Source organism: Motacilla alba, chromosome 4 (genome assembly GCF_015832195.1).
Source record: "Motacilla alba alba isolate MOTALB_02 chromosome 4, Motacilla_alba_V1.0_pri, whole genome shotgun sequence".
In the NCBI taxonomy this organism is placed as follows: Eukaryota; Metazoa; Chordata; class Aves; order Passeriformes; family Motacillidae; genus Motacilla; species Motacilla alba.
The window spans coordinates 10,232,526-10,256,737 of NC_052019.1; the positions used below are offsets into that span (position 1 = coordinate 10,232,526).

Consider the following 24,212-nt stretch of genomic DNA (forward strand, 5'->3'; position numbering starts at 1 on the left):
AGTGCGTGCAGTCCAGGCGTCAGATTTCAGCTGCATTTCAGCTTGGAAAGCAAAAGGCTTTGAGACAGAGAGGGAGGAGGAATGAGCTCCCCCTCCCCTCTGCCTCCAGACTGTCTCCCTCCTGCAGCCTGGTTTACAAATCCATAAACAGTTTGAGCAAAGGGGGGATCCCGCAGGGTTGTGCGCCCCGCGGGTCCCTTTGGTCTTCATGCAGCACTTTTCCTAAGGGACATTCATGAATGCGTGTCTCCCTGAAGCCAAGAGAACTGTCTGGAGAGAGCAGAGGGAAGAGAAAGAGAAAAGCAAACAGCTGAAAGCAACTTCCCTCAAACGGTGGTATTTCATCACATACTTCACTGCAAGTTTAGAACATAACATGACAGTGAAAGGACTCTGAGCTGCATCCCTCCAGCACACAGAGAATGGGAACACACAGAACAGCCACCAGGATCCCCCTCTGCATGCTCCTCTTGGGCATTTCACTTAAGATAAGATCAAGTTGTCTGGAGGGATTCCAGTATTTTCTGTATATTCTTAAAAAAGAATAACTTCACAAATGTGCAGATAAGAGTCCAGGACAGCATTATAAAGTTTAAACTGGACAGTAAATCTACATTAAGTTGATAGAAAATTGATCTTTTAATTTTCTTGTTTGGTTGGTTTTGGTGGGGTTTTTCTCAGTATATTTTAGAGAAATATGTATTGTATGTTTTTATTTCTGTGCAACAGGTATGGTGGAGAAGTGTACCTTAATTAAGATGCAAATTCCTCATTTCTAACCTACACATCAGAAAACATCCCATATTACAGAAAAAGGGGAATTTTCCTCAAAATCTAGACCAAAACAGACCAAAGCATCCTGTCTTTTTCAGGCAGTGCATGTTCCTTTGAGAACAAATACCTGCTTACTCAGGAGAGCAGAGAATCTGTCCTTGGAGGCAGAGCATGCTGGCTCCTGCTGCTCAGTCTTGGAGATCAGTAGGGAGTTATGGTGCTGTATGATAATGTAATCAAATGAAACCCCCATAGAGAGACCACAAAAGAGGCTGACAGGGCAGGAGAATGCTGTGTGTGTCTCAAAAAGTAATTGATGTCTCATCTCGTTTGAAAGGGATGCATTGAGAAGCTCAGCAGTCAAGTATGTCCTCTGCTTCCCGGCTCTGCAAGGCAGGTTGGCTTTTTATCTCCAGGATTTCCTTCTAGATCTGGAGACTGCAGACTCTGCCCTGTCTAAACTGACTAAACAGTACCAAAGCCTATCAGGGTTCAAAGAACAAACTTACAAGGACAAGAATACTATTTACCTGTCTTATTTTTTGTCCTGATCACACAGCAGTATGGCTGGACCCTCAAGAAAAAAAAAAAAAAGGTTGTTACAAAGCATTGGAAGTGTGGCCTCCAAGGGAAGGAATACTTCACCTTCTGCCTAGCTCCCCAACAACTGGCTGCTCTGAATACCAATCTGCCACACTTGCACCTGATGTGCTCAGGTACAGCTGAGGGTGTGTCCAAGCCTGAGGCTTGCTGTGTGCCTCCAACCTGTGCATTTTGTGTTAAAGGGAAAAAAGAAGCTGCTCAGAACTAAACAAAGTGATGTGGTTCATTTTTTTATACAACAAAAGGCAGAAGAGGTTGTACCTACAAACAGAAGCCAGCCCTCAGCCCTTGGAAATGTTCATGTCTGTACTGCAGTTTTCTGCAGCCCTTGAGAGTGTTGGGGAAAGATTCTGTCACATACATCCCAATGCTTGTGGCAGTGAACTCTGCTGCAGAGCTAATTCTGTGCTGTCTATAGTCCTGTCAGCTTTTCACTTCTTTTTTGTTGGCATGTTTTCCTGACTGTATTTTCTCTGTTTCCTACCCTGCAGCCTAGGCACTATGCCCTTGTGAGTGATTTTTCACCTCCACTGCACCATTGCCAATGTAGATGCCACATACTTTGAGACCATGTGTTTTAAAATGTGCTCGATGTCATTATTATTGGATATTAGAAGTGAATTCAGACCATGTAAAACTTATGATCGAAGGGGTAATGGGAAGAACCAGTGTGGATCACGGAGGCCAAGAGCAGGAAAATCAGAGGAGGAGATTAAAAGGCATGGCTGCATGCAGGTAGGCTGTGGGGCTGTACACTTGTCTGAGTCCGTCTATTTTCATATTCAATTCTTAACTTCTTTTTTTTTCTCCTACTCTGCAATCTCCCTCTCTGACCTAGAGTATGCAAGCTGAATGGTCAAAATGCCAGCAAGCTGAGAGACTGAGGTGTAAGCTGCAAGGTCTAGGTGTCAGCCTCTGGAGAGACCTGGATGGGTTTATATTTCCCAAGTGAACACAATCCTGTGTCCATGTGTGTGCAGGTGTAGGTTGCTAGCAAACTTCAGTCTGGATTAGCAGGCAAGTAGGAAAGGACTTATCTGAAAAGACTTGAGGTGTGGATCTGTGGCTGGGTAAAGGGCCCAGGGTGCAGACATGACCTGAGAGCTTATGCTGATGTTTGAGGAATCTGTGAGTGTGAGCCTACCTGTGAACCCAGAGTGGGAGCATTTGTGCTTTCACCAGTGAGCCTCCAAACTGAGCAGCCACAGAGGGACAGCAGGACTGGGCTCTGTGCACTTATGTGAGTGCTGGTGGCAAACCAGCTTGTCTGGAATCATGTGTGTGTGCTTGCCACTGGGGCTCACCCTCATTTCTGTCTGAACTTGCACATGCCTTGATTGCCTGGATGACACCACAAACATCATATACTTCACAACCTCCACTGCATCAACTAAATAAAGCTGTCAGTAGCTGGCAAGCTCCAAGCTTCTTTGTTCCTCAACTTTCACAGACTATTGACATTCAATCAGGGTGTCTATTTGATACCAGGATAAAAAATTTAGAGCATAAGTAGGATAGATGGGGGCCTAAGAATGACATTCAGGTAATTAAAAACAAAGGTAAATTTATCAATTTGTCACCACCATCTATAAATTTTTTCCTGCTTTCATGCCCTAAGATACAGACAACAGAAGATTTGGAAGGGTTATTTCACTTTTAGCTTAGATTGCCTGTTCTTTTCTTCCTTTCCAAGGGGTTTGATCTTTCAAATCCCTTCAAAGTGTGTATTTCTGTGAAGGTTTGGCATGTTTGTCACCTCTGGGTTCCTCTGCAGACCTGCACCTTTCTGAGGGGAACAGTAGTTCAGATACTGCTCTTACCACTTATACAATATTTCCAGCCTTCCAGCATTTCTAACTGGTCTGGGTTTTTTTCAGCCCATTATAAGCAGTTTGTGTATCACTTGCCCTTCTCATATTTTTGTTGTGTGTTTAACATTAACTATAACAAATGGGACTAGCAGGAATTGCACAGCTGCATGACCAAACCTAAAAGCATTAAAAGCACCTAGGAAAGGGATAGTTGGGAATAGAGGGATTTCTTAACCTCTCTATTTTAATTTCTGTGTTTAGTAAATCTTCTCATCTTAGGAAGATGAAAACAAGTTCTGGCTTAGGGTTAAATATACTATTTTCACCCCAATTCTAAAAGAACTTCAAAAATGAACCAGTGAATCCCAGACTGTTAAGCAAATGTAACAACATCACCTGGGTTCCATCATTTGCATTTGAGTCACTGCAATCAATAAAGGTAGATAATTTCACTAGCTGCTGTTGTTGACTGTGTTTTCCCGATCTGACTTTTCTGTTAGCCTACAGTCCACGGTACAGCAGCAATCCAGAAATCCTCAGACTGGACTAAATGGTTTATGTCCTTGGCAGGTACTCAAAGTGGGATTATATACACTACATTTAACTTGCTTGCATTCTCATGATTCTTACTATTGTAAGAGAAATTTAGCAGAGGAATATCTTAGATTTAGACAGGATTTCATTGCCTGGTTCTTTTTTATTTTGACTGTTGAGAGGAGGTTGAACATTAAACGGAAGCGGTGTTGTCTAGATAACTTTTCTGAAGGACAAACAGACAGAGGCCAGATGAAAATGCTACTTCATGCCTTGTTATTCTCTCCCCTAGTGCTAGTGCTAGTGAAGCTGGCAGAAAGTGTTTGGCAGCACATCACATCTGCTCCGGCACAAAGTCAGCAGCTGTGGTTTTAGGACCTTACAGCAGTTAAAATTAACCCAGGAGATATTTTCTTTTTTTTTTGCACAGAAGCAACTAATTGCATTCTGTGGGTTTTGTTTATTTTTTTTCCCCTCCCTTTTTCAGTTTCTGCAAAACAGGGCAGAGAAGAGGAGCTGGTCTCAGGACAGACAAGGAGTAAATCAGCAACTTCCTACAAAGCAATAGCAATATTTTAAAAAATCTGACCCTGTTCTACCTGTCTTTGCAAGACCTTATCTCCCTATGAATGGATTGAGCTTCATGTAATAGCAGAGAACTGGAAAAGACCCACAAGGGCTTCTCTTTCAGCTTCTAGATGCTAAGTTAAAAAAGGAAAACAGTTTTGTTCTCCAAACAAAGATTTCTAATTCAAATTAACATGCATCTGGATAAGAGAGATGGCTAATTTGCTCTAAAGATACACAAGCTATTCTGAGCTTTGCACTTAAGCAGATATTTTGGGATGTTTCTCTGTGCCTTCTGGGACCATCTACATTACACTTGGGGAGCTTTAACTTTCTCTCTGAGAGTTTTTTCAGTGGTACCTTTTATCTCAACTTTCAATTTTTTTCCCCTTATGACCCACAGGATTAAAAACTTTGATTTAGAAACTGCCACACATAAATATTGAGTGCTGGAAATTTGGTTGAGAGACTATAAAGAAAAGACCACAAGAACAAGCTCTCCTGTTTTCCTACACATTGTACCCTAAAATTTTAACCTAGAATGGATCATGGACTGCAACTGCCTACATGTCTCAAATACTTCAAAATTCCCTGTAGCCTCTACCAGTTATTTTTCGCCATTATTGATGGAGTACATATTTGTACCAACTCACTAAGGGAGAAAGAATGCTTCAGTAAACCTCCTCAGTGTGAACCAGTTTCACCATTCTCAAAAAATTAAATTTCCTGTAAAATTTGTCTTAGTTTTTTGTTTGTTTGTTTGTTTTTTATTTTGACATGTCTTGCCAATTTCTTTCCCCCAGCTTTTCCTCATAAGCTGGAAACAAAAGCAAGCAATGAGTGGGTGGGTTTACTTCCCTCACTTAATATTATAGTCACAGATACATCTTTCCTTCCTGATTAAATATAATACATGTTAAAAAATGCAGCTCTTGAAAAAAATTTAAATTATTTAAATTCAATACAAGTACTGTCAGTGATAATTAAATTCTGGTTTTATCTTCTGACTTGTCACAGATTAACTAAGTCACTGACCCACAAAATTAGTTGCTTATACCACATCCAGGTGATTCACTGAGCTGATCCTATCATAATGCAGAAGAACACAATTAAAACTGGAGAAGGCCCTACCATCCCCAAAAGATTCAACTGGCTACATGCCTTCCTTTTAGCCTACCCTTCATGTGGTCTCTGTGCTTGTTGAGTTAATCAGTAAGAAATGAAGCTGCTCAGAAAGTTTCTTTTGATGACAGGAGAAAATGATATCTAGTTAAAATTCATCCGTGATCAAAGGCACCAATGATACAAAAGACTGGAAAGGAACCTGGCACCAGATGGTAGAACGAGACCACAAAGGGACAACAGTAATAAATATGATTCTATATCCAGCAGAACATGTGCAAAATAGCCTGCACTGATCACCAGATCCTGCTATAAGCACACAATATTATTTAAATTTAATCATTAAAGAGATAGGGCTGACATAAGGACCTTGTTATCCTCTCAAAGGCTGCCTCTTATTACTCCCACATGTAAAGTAGCAAAGCAGGATTACTGCTGAGGGGTTACTGGTGATGCATTTTGCTGTTTATGTTCAAAATGAGGCCCAAAGGTGACTCTGCCTGACTCCCATAAAGCAAGAAAAATAATACAAATATGTTCGTGAATCATAGAACTGAATATAACAGCTACAAGGAAAAATGTGTGCTCAAAAAAGATCTGTGCTGAGAACTAAAGATCTTTCTTTTCTTTTGATCACAGATGGAGTATTAAAAATTAATGTAAGTTCTACCAGAAAAGAACTTGACAGTCCTATTTTGAGACTCATTTCACTTCATCTCTTCTCTTCGTCTCGCAGAACATTAATGCCAAAACATTCAAAAGAAGTTCTCTTGGGCTTGCTTTTCACATTCACAGAGGTGCTGGGAAGCATTTTGAAAAAGTGATTTGGAGTGCTGTAGTTTGTAGATACCCGATGGGGGAAATACTTAAAAGACCCTGATGCTTTTAAGGCAGATCCTTGGCACTTTCCAAAGAAAAATAAGGCCCACCAAGGCTGGCACTCCCCAGAAAACTGGGAGTTCATCTCAGATAGCAAGAACCAGTAGCCATTTCAGGTGATACTAGCATGACAGCTCTGAGGATTTTAACTTCACTTTCAGAAATACACTTCTGAGACACAAATCTGACTTAATACCAGGAGAAAAATGGTGTTAAATTAGTCAATAAAATTTTTTTAAAAATATATTTAAGCACTTTAAAATTACATAGCAGTATACTGAGAATCAATACCACGCTAAATATCTATGCCATTATAATATGTATCTTAATATTTGGTTTTTCTTATATCAAGGTTCCAACTCTTCAGAGGGGCACAGCCTATAAAAAATAAACGGAGAATATTTTAAAAGATAAGGGTTTTTAGTTAAAATTTTATTTTCTGCATTTATTCAAAGACTTTGCAAAAAATCTATTAGTGTATCAAAACATCTACCAGTGGAAACTTCAGACCAAATATAAAACCATCATTTTTTTCCCCCAGAAAATCATTGGAAGACAATATCTCTAGCCTGTGGTATTCAGGCATGCTCAACTCATCATGTTCAGCTTAAAGATGTGTTGAATTGCTCACAGGCACCAAAGGTACTGGAAAGAGATATCAGAGGGGCAGAGACCAGGTTGGAGGCTGTCCTGGAGCTCATGCAGGATCCCATGGTGCCAGGATTTTCAGCAGCACAATACCCAGCTCCACAGAGCCATCACAAACAGCCTGCTGACCCCAGTGCTGTTCTCCCAGCTTCATCAACATGGGCATAACTCATGCCAGACCCACATGCAGCATCCTGGCTCTCCAAGCCATTTGTGAGAAACTCATTGGTTTCTAGATTTCTATTTCAAATGTAGGTTGCACAGAGTCCTGTGTGGGGAGGGCAGGGTGATGGTGCTGTGTCACTTTCAGGGCTGCCTCCTGGCTTGTCCCAGGTTCCACTAGAGAGCTGCAGACTCCCGCAAGCACTGCTATGTGCCATCCTTCAGTCAGGCTGTTGTGTATTCAATGACATGAGAAGCAGGAGTGTTCCCATTTTGGGAAAAGCATTAACAACTTGGAAAGGATTTGCAGAGAGGTAACAAATTGGATGGGGGCTTAAGCATTGACTCATCATGAGAAATAATTTGAGCTGTTGAATTTGGTTTTTTCTTGGCCAAATAATGACTAATTTGATAGTCAAGCGTCTGAAAAAATAACTTGAATAAAGCAGGCCAAGACACAGTTCTGAAGGGTCAAGAGATCCAGCACAGGGCAGTAGGGAGAGTAAAAGAACAGCTATGAGGTCTTAATTACTAGCCACAGGCTAAACTGTGAGAACAATGTAATGGGCTAAACTCTGGGAACAGCTCCATCAGTTAGTCAAATACTCCTCTCTGCTTTTCTAAAAATCCAGCATTCTGGGATAAAACCTCTGCCAGTGTAGCATAATCCAGTGCTACTGATATCATCATGTTTCCCTGGTTAAAAAGCTGACCCAGAACTGCTAAATTTTGAACAGGTGTGAGAAATGCCTTTTTATCCAAATGTCAAACTGAACTCTATGGGAGAGATTTCTTCAGTCCACAAGGCTTCATGGCAAGACCTTTAGCAGCTCCAAGGCTGTCATTGGCCATTCTAGTAATACCATTAACAACCTGAGCTACTGTGACACTGAGATCCCTATGAAAACTGGGATTTTGTAGTTTTCTAACTTCCCTCAACCATTCATATCACTGAGTTATCTTTTATCATTAGGGAACAAAAAAGAACTAGTGTCTCATCAAAAAAATTAACTTTACTGGTCAAAATTTTTATTAGTCAGGACCTTCTGTTAAAGCACTGCTAAGAAGGACAAATTTGGAGAACAGATATCCCAAGAAATTCCTGAGTTTTTCCATTTCCTTGCAGATAATTATGCTAGACAGAGCTTGAATCACACCTTCTTTCTCCTTGGAGTAAACTGCATAGTACTAGAAGGCAAGTTCAACCTCTGTGAGGAAGCCAGGGTGTCAGAGTAAACTATTTACATACTCCAGCTTATGTTGGTCCTGTTCTTCTTCCAGCTGCCAAACTCAGGGCTTGTCAAATCAATATCATGGCAGTGGGGGAAATTACAAAGCTGAAGATCTTGGGATCCACCTATCTGGGTTTTTTGCAGGTTCATATCATGGTATGAAAATCAACTGAAAATCAAAAGGTGGCTGACACTCAAGGGCTGAACCTGAGAGCTGCAGATTTGGACATAGAGGCTCTGAAGTGCCAGGGCAATTACAGACATTCAGCCATTGCAGAGAGAGCCTGGAGAAACCCACTATGCATCCACACAGGGTAGGTTGCATTTCCATCCAATCTTCCCTTCATTATGCTTATTAGGACAGTAGGTGGGAAGAATTATGGAAGCTCTAACAATAAGAATTTTATTTTTATGAGGAATTCATGCTGAATACCTTGATTCAGCCATAAATGGATATCTGGTAATTTTATCTGAAAGTGAGAATGTGACAGTAGTCATATCATTACTCTAAATGTACCACTGACTGCAGAAATTGGTAGGCTGTAATCCCAAGGGACAAAGTAGATTCAGTAAGATTCTTGGGTTTATTCCTTTATCAGCTTGCTTTCTTGAGCACAAAAATGTGAGGGGCACAGCTTTCTTCCTAGTTTTTTTAACTTGCATTTTGCAATCCTGCTCAGCTGCACAAAATTAAAAACTGAAAAGGCTGTCAGTGGAAAACTGATTAAAGACAACAAAGAAACCCCACAGAAAACCAAAACCACAGGAAGGAAAAAAAAGAAAAAAAAAAAGGAATAAAGTGAGAGCACCATCATAATAGCCCAAGGGAATGCATCAAGGAAGGAAGGGTCTGAATAGCCTGCCTCTCAGCTGACATGAGAAACCAGAGGGCAGGTAGAAACTTTACAAGCTGATGAAGGTGGAGGATGCATGGGGATTGACTGAGCTTCCAGCAGCAGATAAGGAAAGACAGGCTGGCAGAGATGCAAAGAGCAAACGTTGTTCATGTCTCTGTTCAGCCTAAAGGCCAGAGATTAAAACAATGGAGTAGGAGGTAATTTATGAATAAGAAGAATAAACAGGGGGTTTAAGAAGGAAGGAACCTACCCTGGGTTTAAATCACTTTTCAGAACCACTGTCTCTGTGTTCCTCTGGGTCTGGAAGAAAGGAGCTTACAAGATGCTCGTCAGAGAGAGGAAAGCAGGAGTGTGCACAGCAGCCTGAGAAAGATCAGGGAGAAAAAGGCTCAGGGGTGTAAGAGGCTGGCAGAGCACTGGAGTGCAGGCTCCTCCACAGCCACACCATCTGTGTTTTCAGTCTGCTTGACATTTTTTGTCACTTTTAGAAAAATGTACACCTTAGATTACATTTCCATTCAGTGCTGTTCAGGTGGTTCACTAGGGTATACAAGAATTTTTTTTTTCTTTAATGTGATTCATTCAATGAGCAGACTTCATAACTGAGGTGATCTTACGTGACCTTCTCAAAAGATTTCTGCAAATTTAGACTGGGAGTCTACTGATGAAAACCTTCAAGAAAAATCTTGGTTTACCTCCACTGGAAGTCAGTAAAGTCAGGACCTTTCTCTGAACTTATTTCCTGATTCAGGAAACTTATTTTCTGCCCACCAACAAAATGAGTAGGATATAATACATAGATGGGATGTAAGCAGCCCTCAGAAGAGAGGCAGAGGCATCCTCCCTCCTTTGTGATAAATGCCCTGCCCACTGAACTTCACCATCCTCTACATGGAGTCTGCTCTCTCTCATACACAGCAGCTCAAATTTCTGCAAAAAGTTCCAGCCTGGCCAAAGTGGTGCTCTCCAAGAAGAAAGATCCCAGCCTGAGCTGTCACACCCAGAGAAGAACACTGAAGCTCCATCTAGAAAAGCTCAAAAGGGAGCTGTAACTTCAACATGCAGCTGTGTTTTATGAGTGAGGGGTGTCTGCCACTCCCTTTTTTGCATGATGCTGGTACAGCAAGCTCCTCAGGATGGGAGGAGGAACATCCTATTCTTGTATCCTAAATATCTTTCTCCCAAAAATTCAGCTCCACTGTCAACTCTAAGGTATGCTTAACCATTATGACAAGCATATTTTGAAGAAACTTTGACCAAAAGATCAACAGAGAGATTCAGGATGACCTTATTTGTCTTGCATTCCTAGGTATCTTCTAAACCACATTTCATGCAATTTGATCCTTTCCTGTGTGGTCTTTCATCTGTCTGTGCCTCAGGTGTCCTGAGATTAGCAGTTCTAATACTTATCTGGCTTCCAGCAAGGTATTAAGAATAAAAGGATAATGAAGTATTCAGACTTCTGTGTGAGAAGCCCAAAAGATATTTTAAATGCCTAAAGCAGGCTTCATTAACAATGATAACAATAAGGGTCTGATTAGCTGAAAAGCCAGATTTCAAGCTGAAAGCCAGTCTGAGCTAAGAACTGCAAGGAGTGATCAGCAGCCTTTTGTAACACAAAGGTCACATGTCACCAATCAACATTTTGTTTTCCCTTGACAAAAGACAAATATGAAACATAAGACTTAAAACATGTTTAAATATTTCCATGGATGCACACACACAAACCACACAAACCCAATCTCCAGTCCCATGCCATGGAGCACGGGCACTGAGCAATTAAATGGGTTTCAGAAAACATTCTGAAAATGTGCATCAGGGCTGACAGCTGCAAGCAAAGAGAAGAGAGAGGTTGGATATGTAATGACAGGAATTATAAAAGTGAAAAGAAGGTGGTAATGAGTCTGCCACTTATGGTCAGGTTTCATTGAAGTACAATTTGAGTGCTACGCCTTGGTTGGAAAAAAAATCAGATTGGGAAAATGGGTTAAGTAAAAGCACTCTAGTGTTAGGCATGAGGAGCTTTCTTGGAAAGTGTTCAAAGATTTCAATCCATTTTGTAAAGGAAAGGAAACTTAGAAACTTAAAGATATATTGGATAGTTTGCTCCAAATTTACTGGATACAAACCTGTATATGACACAGCAGGATGCAGTGAGATGGATGAAACATGCACTACAAAACTTAGGTTCTGTCCCAAAGGAGATGTTTTTGGAGGGGTTTTTTGGCATCTTTACTGTCCACAGTGGACTGCTCAACAATTTGCACTCTTGTGATAATGGATTGGACACTGAAATGAAGGTGCTTCACTTATGACTAAAGGCATCTAGTTAAAAAGTAATGTCAGTGGACTGGAATGATTTGTAGTTCTCAACACTCAAAGCTACCTTTAAAACCATATGGACCCAATGACATCCAACATACCTGCTTTGCAATATGTTTCATTTGCATAGAGAATGTATGAGGAGCCTGGCTGGGAGCAGCTCGTGGTTCATGCATTGCTCACTTACAGAAAAGAGCAGAAGCACCAAGTTTGCATCATGCACCCTCCTGTCCTGGCAAGGAAAATCTGACATTAAAGGGAGAAGAATCAGGGATATGCAGAACTGGGACCAGTCATTTGGCCTGTTTCCCATTCATAAGCCACAGGGAAAAGCAGCTCCAGCTCAGAGAAGGAGCTGGCTGCATATTCTGTGCCAGGTGACATTTTGCTCCCCCAGGCTTCTGCTACTGAAAGATATTCATATATTTACAACCTTTCTTAAGGTCATCTCTGCTGTGTCTCCAGCTGAGCCATTAAATATTAATTGGACTACTTTCCAAAAATAAAAACCAGAATCTCTGATTTACTTGTGTAATTAACACTTCCCACAAACCAGGTGTCCTCCTGAACCAAACTGAACAAGCCATTTGCTCTTCACAGTACTTAAATATGCTATGTGCTTTTGAGACAGACACACAGTTGCTTGTTCATTCCATCTGCACAAGGGCAGGTAATTATTTGGGGGGGGAAAAAGCACCTCAAATACAACCGAAAATATTACCTCTAGGTGACGGAATCAAACTTTCCCACTAGATAGTTTTCTTCAGTTTGTGTTTTGTGTTTGATTTTTTTAAAGCATTTCACATAGAGGGGCTTGAATATCTTGTTATAGGTATTTTTTTTTCAATAGGGCTCAATGCTGCTAAATTTATCAAAGAACTCAGATTTTAACCCGCCGTTGTAAAAGAGTACGATCAGTCTCTGCTCATATCCAAGCACTTGTATTAAGAAACTTGGATTGTCACTTAAAATCACAGAGCCATTTAAGTTGGAAATTACTTTTGAGCTCATGGACTCCAGCTGTAAACAGATTTAACCATGTAGCAAGCCTAACATTGCAATTAGCTCTGAAATTTAAGTTCAATACCAGCATTACTCACATTAAGACAAGGTAAATATGTATTCAGTAATCACTGAGCTGCACAGATTATTTGCAGAAGTTTATTAGACGCTGATTTACCCAGATGAATAACATGTCTGCTCTTCAGTGAGCCTAAGGAATTTGTGGAGAGAAAATTCACAGAATTCAAGGTCCTCATTGCTCAGCTGCCACCTAAGCTCAGAGACATTCAAGTTCTCATCCAAGAAAATGAGCTTTGTAGTGAAGCACATCCGTCCTGTCAGGATTTAGCAGGCTGGGAGCCAGCTCATACCTAAACATTTTGGAAATCTGTAGTCTAAACAATACTTTGACTTTATTGCCTCAGAAACTCAGTCTGTCAGTCTCAGAGCTTACAGGAAAAAAAAAAAGTCTTTATTTTTTTTTTTGAAGAGGTGACCCTCTTTTTCATAAATGATCAGAGCACTCACCTATTAAAATGAGGCACAGAGACTCCATTTCTTCCTCTGAAAAAGCAGATTCAAAATGCCATCCTGGATCTTGCTTGAGAATATCCAAATTTATCAGGCTTGGAAATATTTTGGTGAACATGTGTTAAGAATTAAAGTTTAGTGTCTGCTCATTTGCATGGACTAATTAAAGGTTTGTTGTGCTGCAGAGTTTATACCCTGCCTGCCATTAGGTGGAGGATGTCATTCAGGGGAGTTGTCAGCTCCAGTCTTTGCAGACAAAACACAAGTTTGGAGAGGAGGAAAGGACTTTGTGAATTCGAATTGCAGCCAGGAGCTGAAAACCCACAGCCCAGGAAATTTTTGTGAGCCTACTGATTTGAGAAATTTTCTTGTACCTTCTTTTAAGAGCTTGCCATCCTTTCCCCTCAGCCACAGGTGGGTGAGACAGCACCTCCTGCTAAGGAAATCAGTTTCAGGCAGTTCCTGCTCACCTCTGTGGCATTTCCACCTCCCCAACACACCTGCTGGGTATTTGCCAATGTCTTGTCTCTTAGCAAAGGCACCCCACGCCCTTGGGCAGGAAATCCAGATGAAGTTTCCCAGAGCATCACCTTTGAGTTGGCAAAAGTGTATCAATGGCAAGAGGCCATTTTGGATATCACACTTCAGCTTTGTTGGAAATCTTCTGCTCCAAATGAAACTCTGCTGTCAAGACTGTGTACCCCCTGTTTTACCTAAAATGTCAGTGTGTCAGTAAGAAGGAATCCACAACCTCTGCTGAATGTTCCCATCATGTAAGATATATGTAGCACTAAATCCTTGGATACCTTTTGTGGCATTCCAGAGCAATGGGGGCAGCTGTGGTTTCCCCCAGCTCCTCATGCCCCTGAATAATCCACAGCATGGAGAAAGGAGCACAAACCTCATGAGTTCTGCCTGTGTCAGGAAGCCAAGGGAATGAAAGTGAGACCTCTCACTGAATGTTTCCAGCCTTGTTAGAAAAGTAGAGCAAGACCTCTTCTGGTGGGGAGTGGGTGGTGAGGAGAAGAGAGAAAGGACAAATTTACCTGTATACTGAGCAGGGGGAGATGCCTTTTGGTAGTGCTAAACAAGGCTGTTAAACTTCATTGCAAATCAGGACCGAGAGCACTACAGCTCTCTTGCCCTTGCTTCGTTTCTGATCTGGAGCACTGCAGATCTTGGCTTCCCAATTCCATGTGGAAATTAAATCTAAAAGATGTTCTGCAACACCTAGTGCAGGCTCAAATATTTCTTTTCCCCATCTAGACCTGAGCACCTCCAGAAATTCTCAATGTTTAGTGAGATAGAGAGGTATTGTAAAGTGTACACCCTCAACTGGCATATGTAAGCATCATTAATTAACCTAATAGCAGAGGTAGCATTTTAGCTAGGTTCTGTTTTGTACGTTTGAAATGTGGCTTATATCTTATTAGCTTTAGAAGTTTATTACTCTTATAGCTTTGAAATTTATTATTTTTTTTCTCCTCTACCATTTTCTCTAACAATAATGCTTTATTTCACTTGTATGTCTTGAAGGTGACAATTTAATACATTTAACTGTATGTAACATATTCTTTTCCCAAAGTGAGGACCATTTTGTTTAGCAAACTAAGGGTAAGCTAACAACTGTAGGTATCATTAAGCTCATGTTTATTCATGGACAGCTTCTGTAGGCTATTAAAACTTTTTGGCACAAAGCTGACTAAAAAATTACTGAAAATTTAGCATCCCTCCCACTCCCCACAGAGTTATCAGGTCCTTATGTTGCAGCTGAAATGAGAGACTGAAACATCAGGTTTTTCTAGCAGCATGGAAGAGGGGGAGGCATGGGGAGACAGGAAGACATTTAAACTGAAAAGATTCCACAGACAACTTTTTTTTTTTTTTCTGAAATACTGTATTTACACAAAATTGAAGAGAGTACAAATACTTTACTAAGAAGACAAAACCATTATAGTACATTCAATTTAAACACAGGCAGAACTATAGATGCAAAGCACAGAGGCCTAAGGTACTTGCATGGGAGAAAGGAAAAAAAAAAAAAAGAGCATCATAAAGGCCCCAGAGATTAAAAGCAGGAGGTAAGAGAACATTGTATTTGTTAGATGGCATCATCTTTCCTTGACTTCAGTGGGATTGAACAAGACACTCTCCTTCCTCACTGTGGATGGTGGGAAAAACCCTCTCAATGTGCTGACAGCTCAACACTGATTTTGCAAAACACTTGACTGTGTACTTAATTTTCAGCATAGAAATAGAACTGTTAGCTTCAAAGAAAATTATATTTGTGCCTAATCACATGCTTATATGCTTAGTTTGACCAGAAATAGCCTTCTCAACGCTTTATAGGGTCAAGTGCATTGTTACGTAAAAAATAGGAGTACTTTACTGTCATCTTTCTTTTTATTTTTCTTAAAATATACTTTAGAATTGCTTTACTTTTTCCCTTATGTACTCAATTAGAAAATAGTAGTTTATTGAATGCCATAGAATTCTTAAATTTTATTAAATGTCTTACATAATCAAAGGAATATTGTTCAAAAATAATTCCCACATTTTTTCAAAACCTGTTTAAATTTAAAAAGAAATAAAAGAGAAAAATACATATGATAACAAAGCAGCTTTATATTTCTGGGCATTTGGCAGCAGGTCTGTTATAATATTTCTGACATCTCTTATTTTCAGTTAAAATCACCAGATTATTAGATCATTATTAAAGAAAAGATTGTACAGTATTATGACAATCCACCATATATATAGCCAATGCATGATATATTTTACACATTATATATCCCTTAAAAAGGATTAATATATTTAGCCTTTCCTTTGAAAACAGATAGCTTCTGGAGTAATATATCTTAAACACAATGGTATCTGTCACTTCTACTGATTTTTTTTTTCTGAATAAAAAAGCTTGCTTGAATAGGACTACTAGCTCAGTGGTGGAACTACAGTGCTATTTAACTAAATTCCGTACATGTCTTCATTACTGTTGCTGCAATTATTGTAATCACGTACCACTGAAGTGCTAAATATTAGTAACTCAGATATGTGGACTTTGGTTATGCTTGATAGAATACTGGCATATCAAATATATATATGTACCACTTCCTAAAGGCTATGTTACAATCATGATGCCTAGTAATAAATAATAATAATAATAATAATAATAATAACAATCTCAGATTCAAAGTGCTGACTCACTTGAGGCACCAATACAATAAATCAATCAATTAAAATATCTATTTTTGATGTTCAAAACCAACAGCAGATCCTGGGCTGACAAGTTACATGTGCAGCACGGAGAACTCTGAACCTGTCCTTCCAATGTGGGGATTCCTGTGCTCCCAGAGGAGGACTCTGAACCTGTCCTTCCAATGTGGGGATTCCTGTGCTCCCAGAGGAGGACTCTGAACCTGTCCTTCCAACATGGGGATTCTTGTGCTCCCAGAAGACACTGGAATGTCATGTCTGATATGGAACACTCCAAGACATACCAAGTCTTCACACATGAAACATTAAGAGCTGTCTAAGCTCCTCTAAAGCCTTGAAAGGCTCTCTCAAAACCCCTCAAGCCAACTCTGCTCACTGGGGACAAGGCTTTGTCATGAATTGTGCTTGGCTGCAGACCAGGGAAGAGCCTTTTTATGAAAGTCCACGATGCAATGTGTCTCGTCAATGCAGCCTTCACACCCTGGAGACACTGTCAGCACTGTCAGCAGGAGAGGAGAAAGGCAGTTTTCCAGCAGCAGCAAACACCTGTCTCCCTGGAAGGGGAGTGTTTTCCTGTTGTCAGTTTGTTCTGTGCAAACAGTAATCGTTTTCAGTATCGAGAGAACTGTTGTACCCCGATGACGGATACAGGTCCCTCTTCAGTATCCTGTTGACGATGTTGATCAGAACTTTTTTGTACTGTTGACGTAAAAGTGAGTAAACAAACGGATCTGATGCAGCCTTACTGTAGGTCAGGCACTTGCTTATAATTCCCCAGTAGTAATTTATGGTAACAAAAGGAATGAGCTCTATCAACCTGTTAAACATTAAAGAGAAATGGAAATACTTGAGTGTTATATTCACACTGAGCCCAGTGCTCAACTCATGCTTCATGAAACATTCAAGTACTGTTTATTTTCTTACAGTACACAGTCCCTGCAGGAGAAGGGTCATGTACTTACTCCTCACATTCAATAGAGGCAAAGAGAACTTTCCTAGCAAGGCCACTGGGAGACAAAATCAATTCCTACTATGGAAAGAGGGAAAAAATGTTTTCAGTACTAATGCTTCTGTGCAGAGGAGATAAGAGAGTGCTGCAGTTTACTGCTCACTTTCTGAATTTACTGAGCTGTGATGGTAAGTGGTCAAAATTGTGATGACATAATTGACTACCTCTCTCCCACAGCAAGCTTGAGATAGACATATGACTTGGAGCACCCAGACTCAATGACCTCAGTTTCCTGAGTAGAGCTGTCTAGTGACACTCGAGACATTTGGACATGACCCCATTGGCATCAGGCTGCTGCTCCTGGAAGGTCCTGTGGCATATCTGCCAGCCTAGGTAAAGGACTTGGATGCCATGCAGCGTCTCAAATGACACCAGAAACGTGGTCTATGTCACTGAATCCACCACCTCAGACCAGAGCAGCGCACCTTCATTACCCCACTGTGGTGAATCAACACAGATGCAAAGCAGATCCATGTCAGACCACTGCACGATGAAAAACAACCTGGCAGTATCTCAGGGAGGTCTGGCTGGCACCTGCAATCCCACAGCATGCTTAGCAGCACATCCACAACTGCTTCGCCATGGAAGTTTTTGCGTGCATTTAGCTGACTTCTAGATTGGCCAAAAAAAAACAAGGAGACAACACTTTTATCATCATTATATGACCAGTCAGCTATGTCCAGACCTGTGTCTCCTGGTCTGTGCTTCATGGATGATTAGTGGCCTCAGCACCTCAGCTGAGAGGGATGCATTAATCATGGGGGCAGAAACCACAACTAAGTTAAACATTTTTTCCACAGAAGTGAGGGCAATCCTTCAGACTATTCCAGCAAATGTCTCACCCAACTCATCTGCAAATCCTCCAAGAAGGTGGAAAGAACAGGGTGAGGAACTTTTATTTTGTGTATGTCTTTTGTAAAATCTTTTGCAGGAGCAAGAGTATTCTACTTTGCTCTATTCATCCCAGAAGAAAAGAAAATGTTCTGGGAGATAAAATAGCCCTTTTCTGTACTCTAAGACATCACTGTTTGAAGATGTAAGATGAGAAGCTTTCTCGAGGCTTGAAGAACCTTCTGTCCTCTTTCCAAAATGCAGAGCTCCTGACTTTCAGGGTGTTGACTTTTGAAGCTGTTCCAGTCCCTCCCCATAGAAAAGCTGACTTATCATCATTTGGACTGAACATTGCTACAAGTGACAGGAAAATTCCTCATTTATATGGCTAAAAGTAAAATCATTCTTATGGCAAGTGTATTTAAAAAACAGATGACTTCTGCTTGAAGTTGCTCAGAAAAAGTTCCAGTAATTCAAAATAAGTAGAACAGGAAGATAAAAAAAGAGAAAAAATGTAAAATAAATGACACTTGCTACATGATTGCTTAGGTTTATCTCGTCCTGCATATCATTCTAATACAAGACATATATAATTGATATTTACACAACTGATGTTTTTATAAAGACATTAATTAAGAAGAGTAAGATATCTTTCAGTCTTGAAAATAGATGTATTGCTATGTTCCCATTAATGCTTTATGGATCCTAACTTAATTGCACTGAAGCCAACAGAAGAAAAATTACACAGATTTTAATAAGATAAAGGGTCTGGCCAAAACAAGTCAGAAATACCCATCTGAATGCATCTTAGTATGATTTTCATGTTTTCAGTGCTGTTACAAAAGAGATTAAATTCATCTGTCGTCTCTTCTTGAACAGACGAATATATTGCTAATGAGCCTAATCTCATTCAAATTTCTGAAGTGAGGAGCTAATACTCAGTTCGCAATGCAACCTGAGTCACCAGGCCAAGAGCAAGACAACAGGGAGGATGGCTTTTACATTGCCTCCCAGAGAATGCTTCAGTGCCACCCCCCTAACATCCAGAATGAGGGAAGAACAGAGAACCAGGCACAGCAGCAAGTCCTCCAATCTCACCTCCATCACCACCTTTCATGAAGTGCTGTTTTGGCACTCTCTTGTCTTTGAGACAAGAAGCCTTTTAGGATGTCTTCCCCAGAAAACTTCCCCTTCTGCTGTCACTGAACCAGCTCAGTCCCTGTGACAGACAGATGCTGTACCTTGACACACATTTCCCATAAACCAGCCCTCAGCCTTCTCTGCAGTGATTCAGTGGGTACCAGCTTGTCACACATAGATAATGCACCATCTCACATTTGCCAAATGCAAGGTCTGAAAAAGGAAGTAACTTTTATTGTAGAAGTTTATGAGAAATACCTCTACCCTGAAAAATGTGGCCACGTTTGGAATTTGCTGAGCTTCATAATGTTCAGATGGAAAGAAGATGGCAAAATCCACTTTGCTCAACATAATTACATCCTGATTATGGCTAAAGTGAATAGAACATGACTCAAAATGTACTGAACAATGATGAACTGACCTTTTAACTATGTGATGTAGTGTTAATATTTGTAATAATCCTTTCAACTGCAGAAAAAAGATGTAGTTATCCAGGCAATCAGGAAGGAATCCCTTTCAACATGTAAATGGGAACTTAAATTAATGTCACTTTAAAAATGTTAAAAATATTGTCTGTTTAGTGCACTGGCCACCTGTCCCCTAGTCTCAGAAAAAGGCAGTGGCTCTGACCATAAATGGCCTGTATGTGTGTGTCTGTAAGATCAGAGCACTAAAGCTGGGCAGTTTCTGTGAGCTGGTGTGGCTGCAGACACTGACAGCTTGGTAACCACCTTGAAGAAGCCCTCACCAGGGGGTTTTGCACACTAGTGCACCTCCCTCAACACAAGCCAGCACTCTTCAAGGCTGTCTGGAACGCACTGTGAAAGCGGGAAATATATTCAAAAATCACTTGTGAAAGATGTAGCCCATTGCAGTTTAGAGATGAAAGGTTAAATGCCGGGATGCTGCAATTCAGTGTAGTTACACTGACTCCCAGCTCATTGGTTTACACAAGATTTAATAATAATAATAATAATCTATTGTATGAAGACTGCACAAATAGATAACAACAATGATGCATGGACACTTCAAAAGGTGCAAATCACCAGGATGGATGCTTATAATTCTGCCCAATTGAAGAACATAGTGTTTACTATACATTTAAGTAGTCTAATTATTGCTTTTCCTGGGAGATAACTTCTACACCTCATCACAAGTCTGTGCTGCACCATTAGCAATATATTTACAGGCATTAATGTTTCCAGACTGAAATCTTATCTGACAAATTATCAGGCTGGACAAATTTAAATTATATCAATTCAGCTTCCAACAGCAGCAAGCTTGGACTTATGCCTAAAAAACAAAAAAAACAAAACCAAAAAACCTAAGCTAATCAGCAAAGTCTGTCTGTTTTCCTCTCTATTGAGAGGGTTGTGCTCATAAGGAAGGGTGGCAAGACTTTTAAACTGCTTTTATCTCCCCCTGGCATGTTATTAATTCCCGGTACTTGTCCTAAAAGCTGCTTGCTTTTGGCAGAGGTGCCTAGACCTGGCTGAGATGAGGGAAGGAGAGCCAGGTCATGACGGGGCTGTCCCCTAGGACTGGGTGTGTGGACAGCAGCCGCATGTTTGTGTCTGTGTTTGTGTACTCTGGCCCTCAAGACCGGTCCCGGGGATCTGTTTGGCTCTGGCCCCCCAAAATTAGCTGTAGGACCCCCGGGCACATGGGCATCATAGAACACCCTGATCCTGCAAAGTCCCCCACCCCTACGGGGGATACTAACCTGGTGATAATGTAAGGACCAAAACAGATCACGAACGACCCTATAAAAATACTGATTTTCTTGGTAGCCCGCTGCCTCCTCCTTTTCTGCTCGTTCAGACAGCGCTGCTTCACACTACGGAGGGAAAAGAGCAGTAAGGGTTTTAAGAAGGGAGGAGGTGAAACGTGAGCCCAAGGAAGAGGGGAAGAACTCTCTCCACGCCCGAAAGCCCCTGTGCCCGGGAAGGGAAGGGAGAGGAGAGCAACCCCGAGGGGAGGAGGGCAGCCCCGGGGGGAGGAAGGCAGCTCCGAGGGGAGGAGGGCAGCCTCGGGGGGAGTAAGGCAGCCCCGAGAGGAGGAAGGCACCCCGAGGGGAGGAGGGCAGCCCCGAGGGGAGTAAGGCAGCCCCGAGGGGAGTAAGGCAGCCCCGAGGGGAGGAAGGCACTCCTCTCGGGGAGAGGAGGGCAGCCCGGAGGGAGGGATGATTGCCCCAGCCCCGCCGAGCCTCGGGACGATGACACTGAGCAAAGCAGCGCCTCCCGCTTGAGGGGAGCAGGCAAGTGGCATAACCCGGAGAGCCCGATTAGCGTTCAAACAGAGAAGGCTACAAATGCACAAGTCACCGTTCCTGGCTCTGTAAGCAGCGTCTGAAACTAGAGCAGGAGCTCTCGCCCTGCGGCCGGGGCAGGCAGGAAAGGGTGCTGGGGAGGCGGGATATCGCTTCTGCCCGGGGTAACTACCGCGAGTGACCGGGGGCTGTGAGTCCGAGCGCGCAGCATTACCTGGGGTGGATATCCACCAGCAAAACCAGAGTCTGCATGGTAATAATGTCTATCCGCTTGCAGTGGAACCGGGCAACTTTCAACACCTTTAAATAGGTGAAACACAAGATCACCAGAGACAGCATGAAACTGGTGGAGTGAAAGACAATGGTGAACACTGTAAACCTTCTCCTCTCCGTCTCTTCCTTCAGGTGCAAGGTGCAAGAGGCGTAAACGCTGTTGTAATCTACCCATGAGTAAAACAAGGATACCAAGGGGAAAGTGAGGGAGTGGAGCCACGAGTAGCCCATCAGTATCACAGCGTCCTTATACCGCATCTTGCTGGTGTAGCTTAGGGGGAACACCACGGCAATCCATTTGTCGATGCTGAGCGCTGCCATGCTCAGCATTGTGTTGGAAGTCAGGAAAGTTTCCAGGAAACCCACCGCCTTGCAGACGCAGCCCCCGAGGGGTTGCTGGTTCCTCAGGATGCCCAGCAGGGTAAAAGGCATGTTCAGAACGGTGAGAAGCAGGTTGCAGAAGGATAAGTTCACCAGGAAAACCCCGGCGACCTGCTTGCGGATCTCCGTACTGTAGACGAAGCATAGCAGCACCAGGAGGTTGGAGAGCAGAGAGACAACCAGCACCAGCACGAGGAGCAGCGCCAGCAGCACGCCTGCCAAGTCCATCTCTCAGCGGGTCGCCTGGAGCGGGCGAGGGCAGGAGGAAGGGGGCACCCGCGCCGGCACCGCAGCCTCGCCTGCCGCCCACCGCGGCCGCCCGCGCATGGTGCCGGCGGCGGGGCAGGGGCCGGGGGCAGCGCCGGGGGCAGCGGGGCGCAGCGAGAGGGCAGGGCCGGGCAGCGGAGTCGAAGGTGCGGAGAGAGGGGCGAGGGAAGCGCGACTGGGCGGCGGGACGGGGCAGAGCGGGGAGGACAGGGACAGCGGAGCCGGGGCTCTCTGACAGCAGAGTCAGGCAGCGCGGGGGAGCGGGGCCCGGGGGAGCGTGGCCGGAGCCGAGGGTAGAAGCTCCGGGGCACGCGGCGGCTGGATCGAGAGATAGGGAGAGGTGGGGTACCCGAGAATGGGAGCTGGAGGTAGGGGGGCCGAGGCGCCCGGAGCCGCGGAGCCAGGAGGAGCGGGGCCGGGCGAGCGGGGCCGGAGGCGCGGCGCTGGCCGAGCGCTGTCCGCGGTGCTGGAGCGGCGCTGCCCCGACGGCCGCCCCGCGCTGCCCTCAGGCCGCCGAGCGCGGCCCCCGCAGCGGCCGAGCCCGCGCCCCCTCCATGCCCCGCCGCGGCTCCGCTCCGCCGGGCGCACGGCCTCCGCAGGCTCTGAGCATCTTCCCCGCTGCCCAGCCCCTCAAATACTCCAGCCGCGGAGCCTCCCGCAGCGACTCATGCGCAGACGAGCGGCTGCGAGGCACAGGCACAGCCAGGGATCGCGGCGTCGGGCTGATCCACTCCTGGATCGCAGGCGAGAGCAGCAGGAAGCCCAACTTTCGGCTAGCGTGCAGCTCAGGAAGGATCAGACCTAGAGATGAGTTACTGGGATGAGGCTGATCCCTGTGCTGTGCTCAGGCACACCCTGAGTGCGCCAGCAGTATCTGGCACTCCTGAAACTGTTTGAAATCTGGTGTCTGTGCCCCTTGGCAGGCTTTCCCTATTCCATCTGAGGGATCGCTTGCCCTTTTGCCCCTACAGTGCTTGGTGGGATTGCCCTCTGGGTATTCACACCGGCTGGCTGCTGGCCAGTGAGGGATATTTCTTGAGTGCTTGGACTCCCCAGCTGGTTGAACAAATACCCACATTAGAGGGATGCTGGCACACTCTGTGGAAAACTAAAGTCTCTATCTTTACCATTTTCCAGTCACACTGATAACACGGTAGTGTGGTGGTCAGAAAGGTTTTCTCTGTTATCACATTCTGGCAAAAGCTGAAAAGACAGACAAGAAAGAGAACGGACCCCCCCCGCCCCCCCCCTACAGCTGTCAGAAATGTAGATCACATGGCTAATTCCCAAAAATGTGGTAATCTTAGATTTAAAAAAAAAAAAAAAAAGAAAAAAGAGAGAGAGAGAAAAGAGACTAAGTTTTGATGCATCAAAATACTGGTACAGAAAAAAGCTGCCATGTCTAATCACTGTCACATTTTACAGTTGATCGCCAGAACTGACACAAAGAAAAAGGAGAAGAAAAGGTAGCTTTCCTACTATCCAAAATCACTGTTAATATCCTAAGGAAAGGCTGTATTGTATATATTGTCCCTTTAGTGTAGCCTTGTCACGCAAGTGTGTCCACTGTGTGAATAACTACATAAAACTGCTTGAAAGAGCCTGAAGGCAATGTAGGTTTTGTTGGGCTTTTTTCCCCCAAGAGTAGTTAAAGTTTTGGATCAGGCCCTAATTGAAAAGCTTGCTATGGTAAATTATATGTCTTAAGGAAAGAGCAAAGCAACAAGACATGAGATGTGTTATTTGGAAGCGAACCAGTGCAGTACTATTCCTCAGGATGGAAAG

At 43.0% G+C, this 24,212-nt stretch overlaps 1 protein-coding gene across 2 annotated transcripts; it reads right to left on the bottom strand.

Annotated features, from left to right (window-relative positions):
- Positions 1-14,917: 14,917 nt before the first annotated feature.
- Positions 14,918-22,424, bottom strand: GPR78 (G protein-coupled receptor 78). 2 transcript variants are annotated; one of them, XR_005256921.1, is made up of 4 exons: positions 21,721-22,424; positions 20,961-21,074; positions 16,461-17,074; positions 14,918-16,410 (listed from the first exon to the last, which is right to left on the bottom strand). XR_005256921.1 is itself a non-coding variant. In XM_038136605.1 (3 exons), the coding sequence occupies exons 1-3, from the start codon at positions 22,386-22,388 to the stop codon at positions 16,837-16,839; spliced, it is 1,020 nt and encodes a 339-aa protein (XP_037992533.1). In that variant the 5' UTR covers positions 22,389-22,424; the 3' UTR covers positions 14,918-16,836. The 2 variants fall into 2 exon arrangements, 1 of the variants encoding a protein (XP_037992533.1); XM_038136605.1 differs by having other exon boundaries at positions 14,918-17,074.
- Between the last annotated feature and the right edge of the window lie 1,788 nt (positions 22,425-24,212).

Excerpts from the sequence above, each read along its gene's own strand:
- GPR78 (XM_038136605.1), bottom strand. The coding sequence starts at position 22,388 with ATGGACTTGGCAGGCGTGCTGCTGGCGCTGCTCCTCGTGCTGGTGCTG. Across the intron at positions 21,075-21,720 it reads CTGGTGGATATCCACCCCAG|TGTGAAGCAGCGCTGTCTGA; the intron begins GTAATGCTGCGC and ends TTCCCTCCGTAG. Across the intron at positions 17,075-20,960 it reads GGTCCTTACATTATCACCAG|GTTGATAGAGCTCATTCCTT; the intron begins GTTAGTATCCCC and ends AATGTTTAACAG.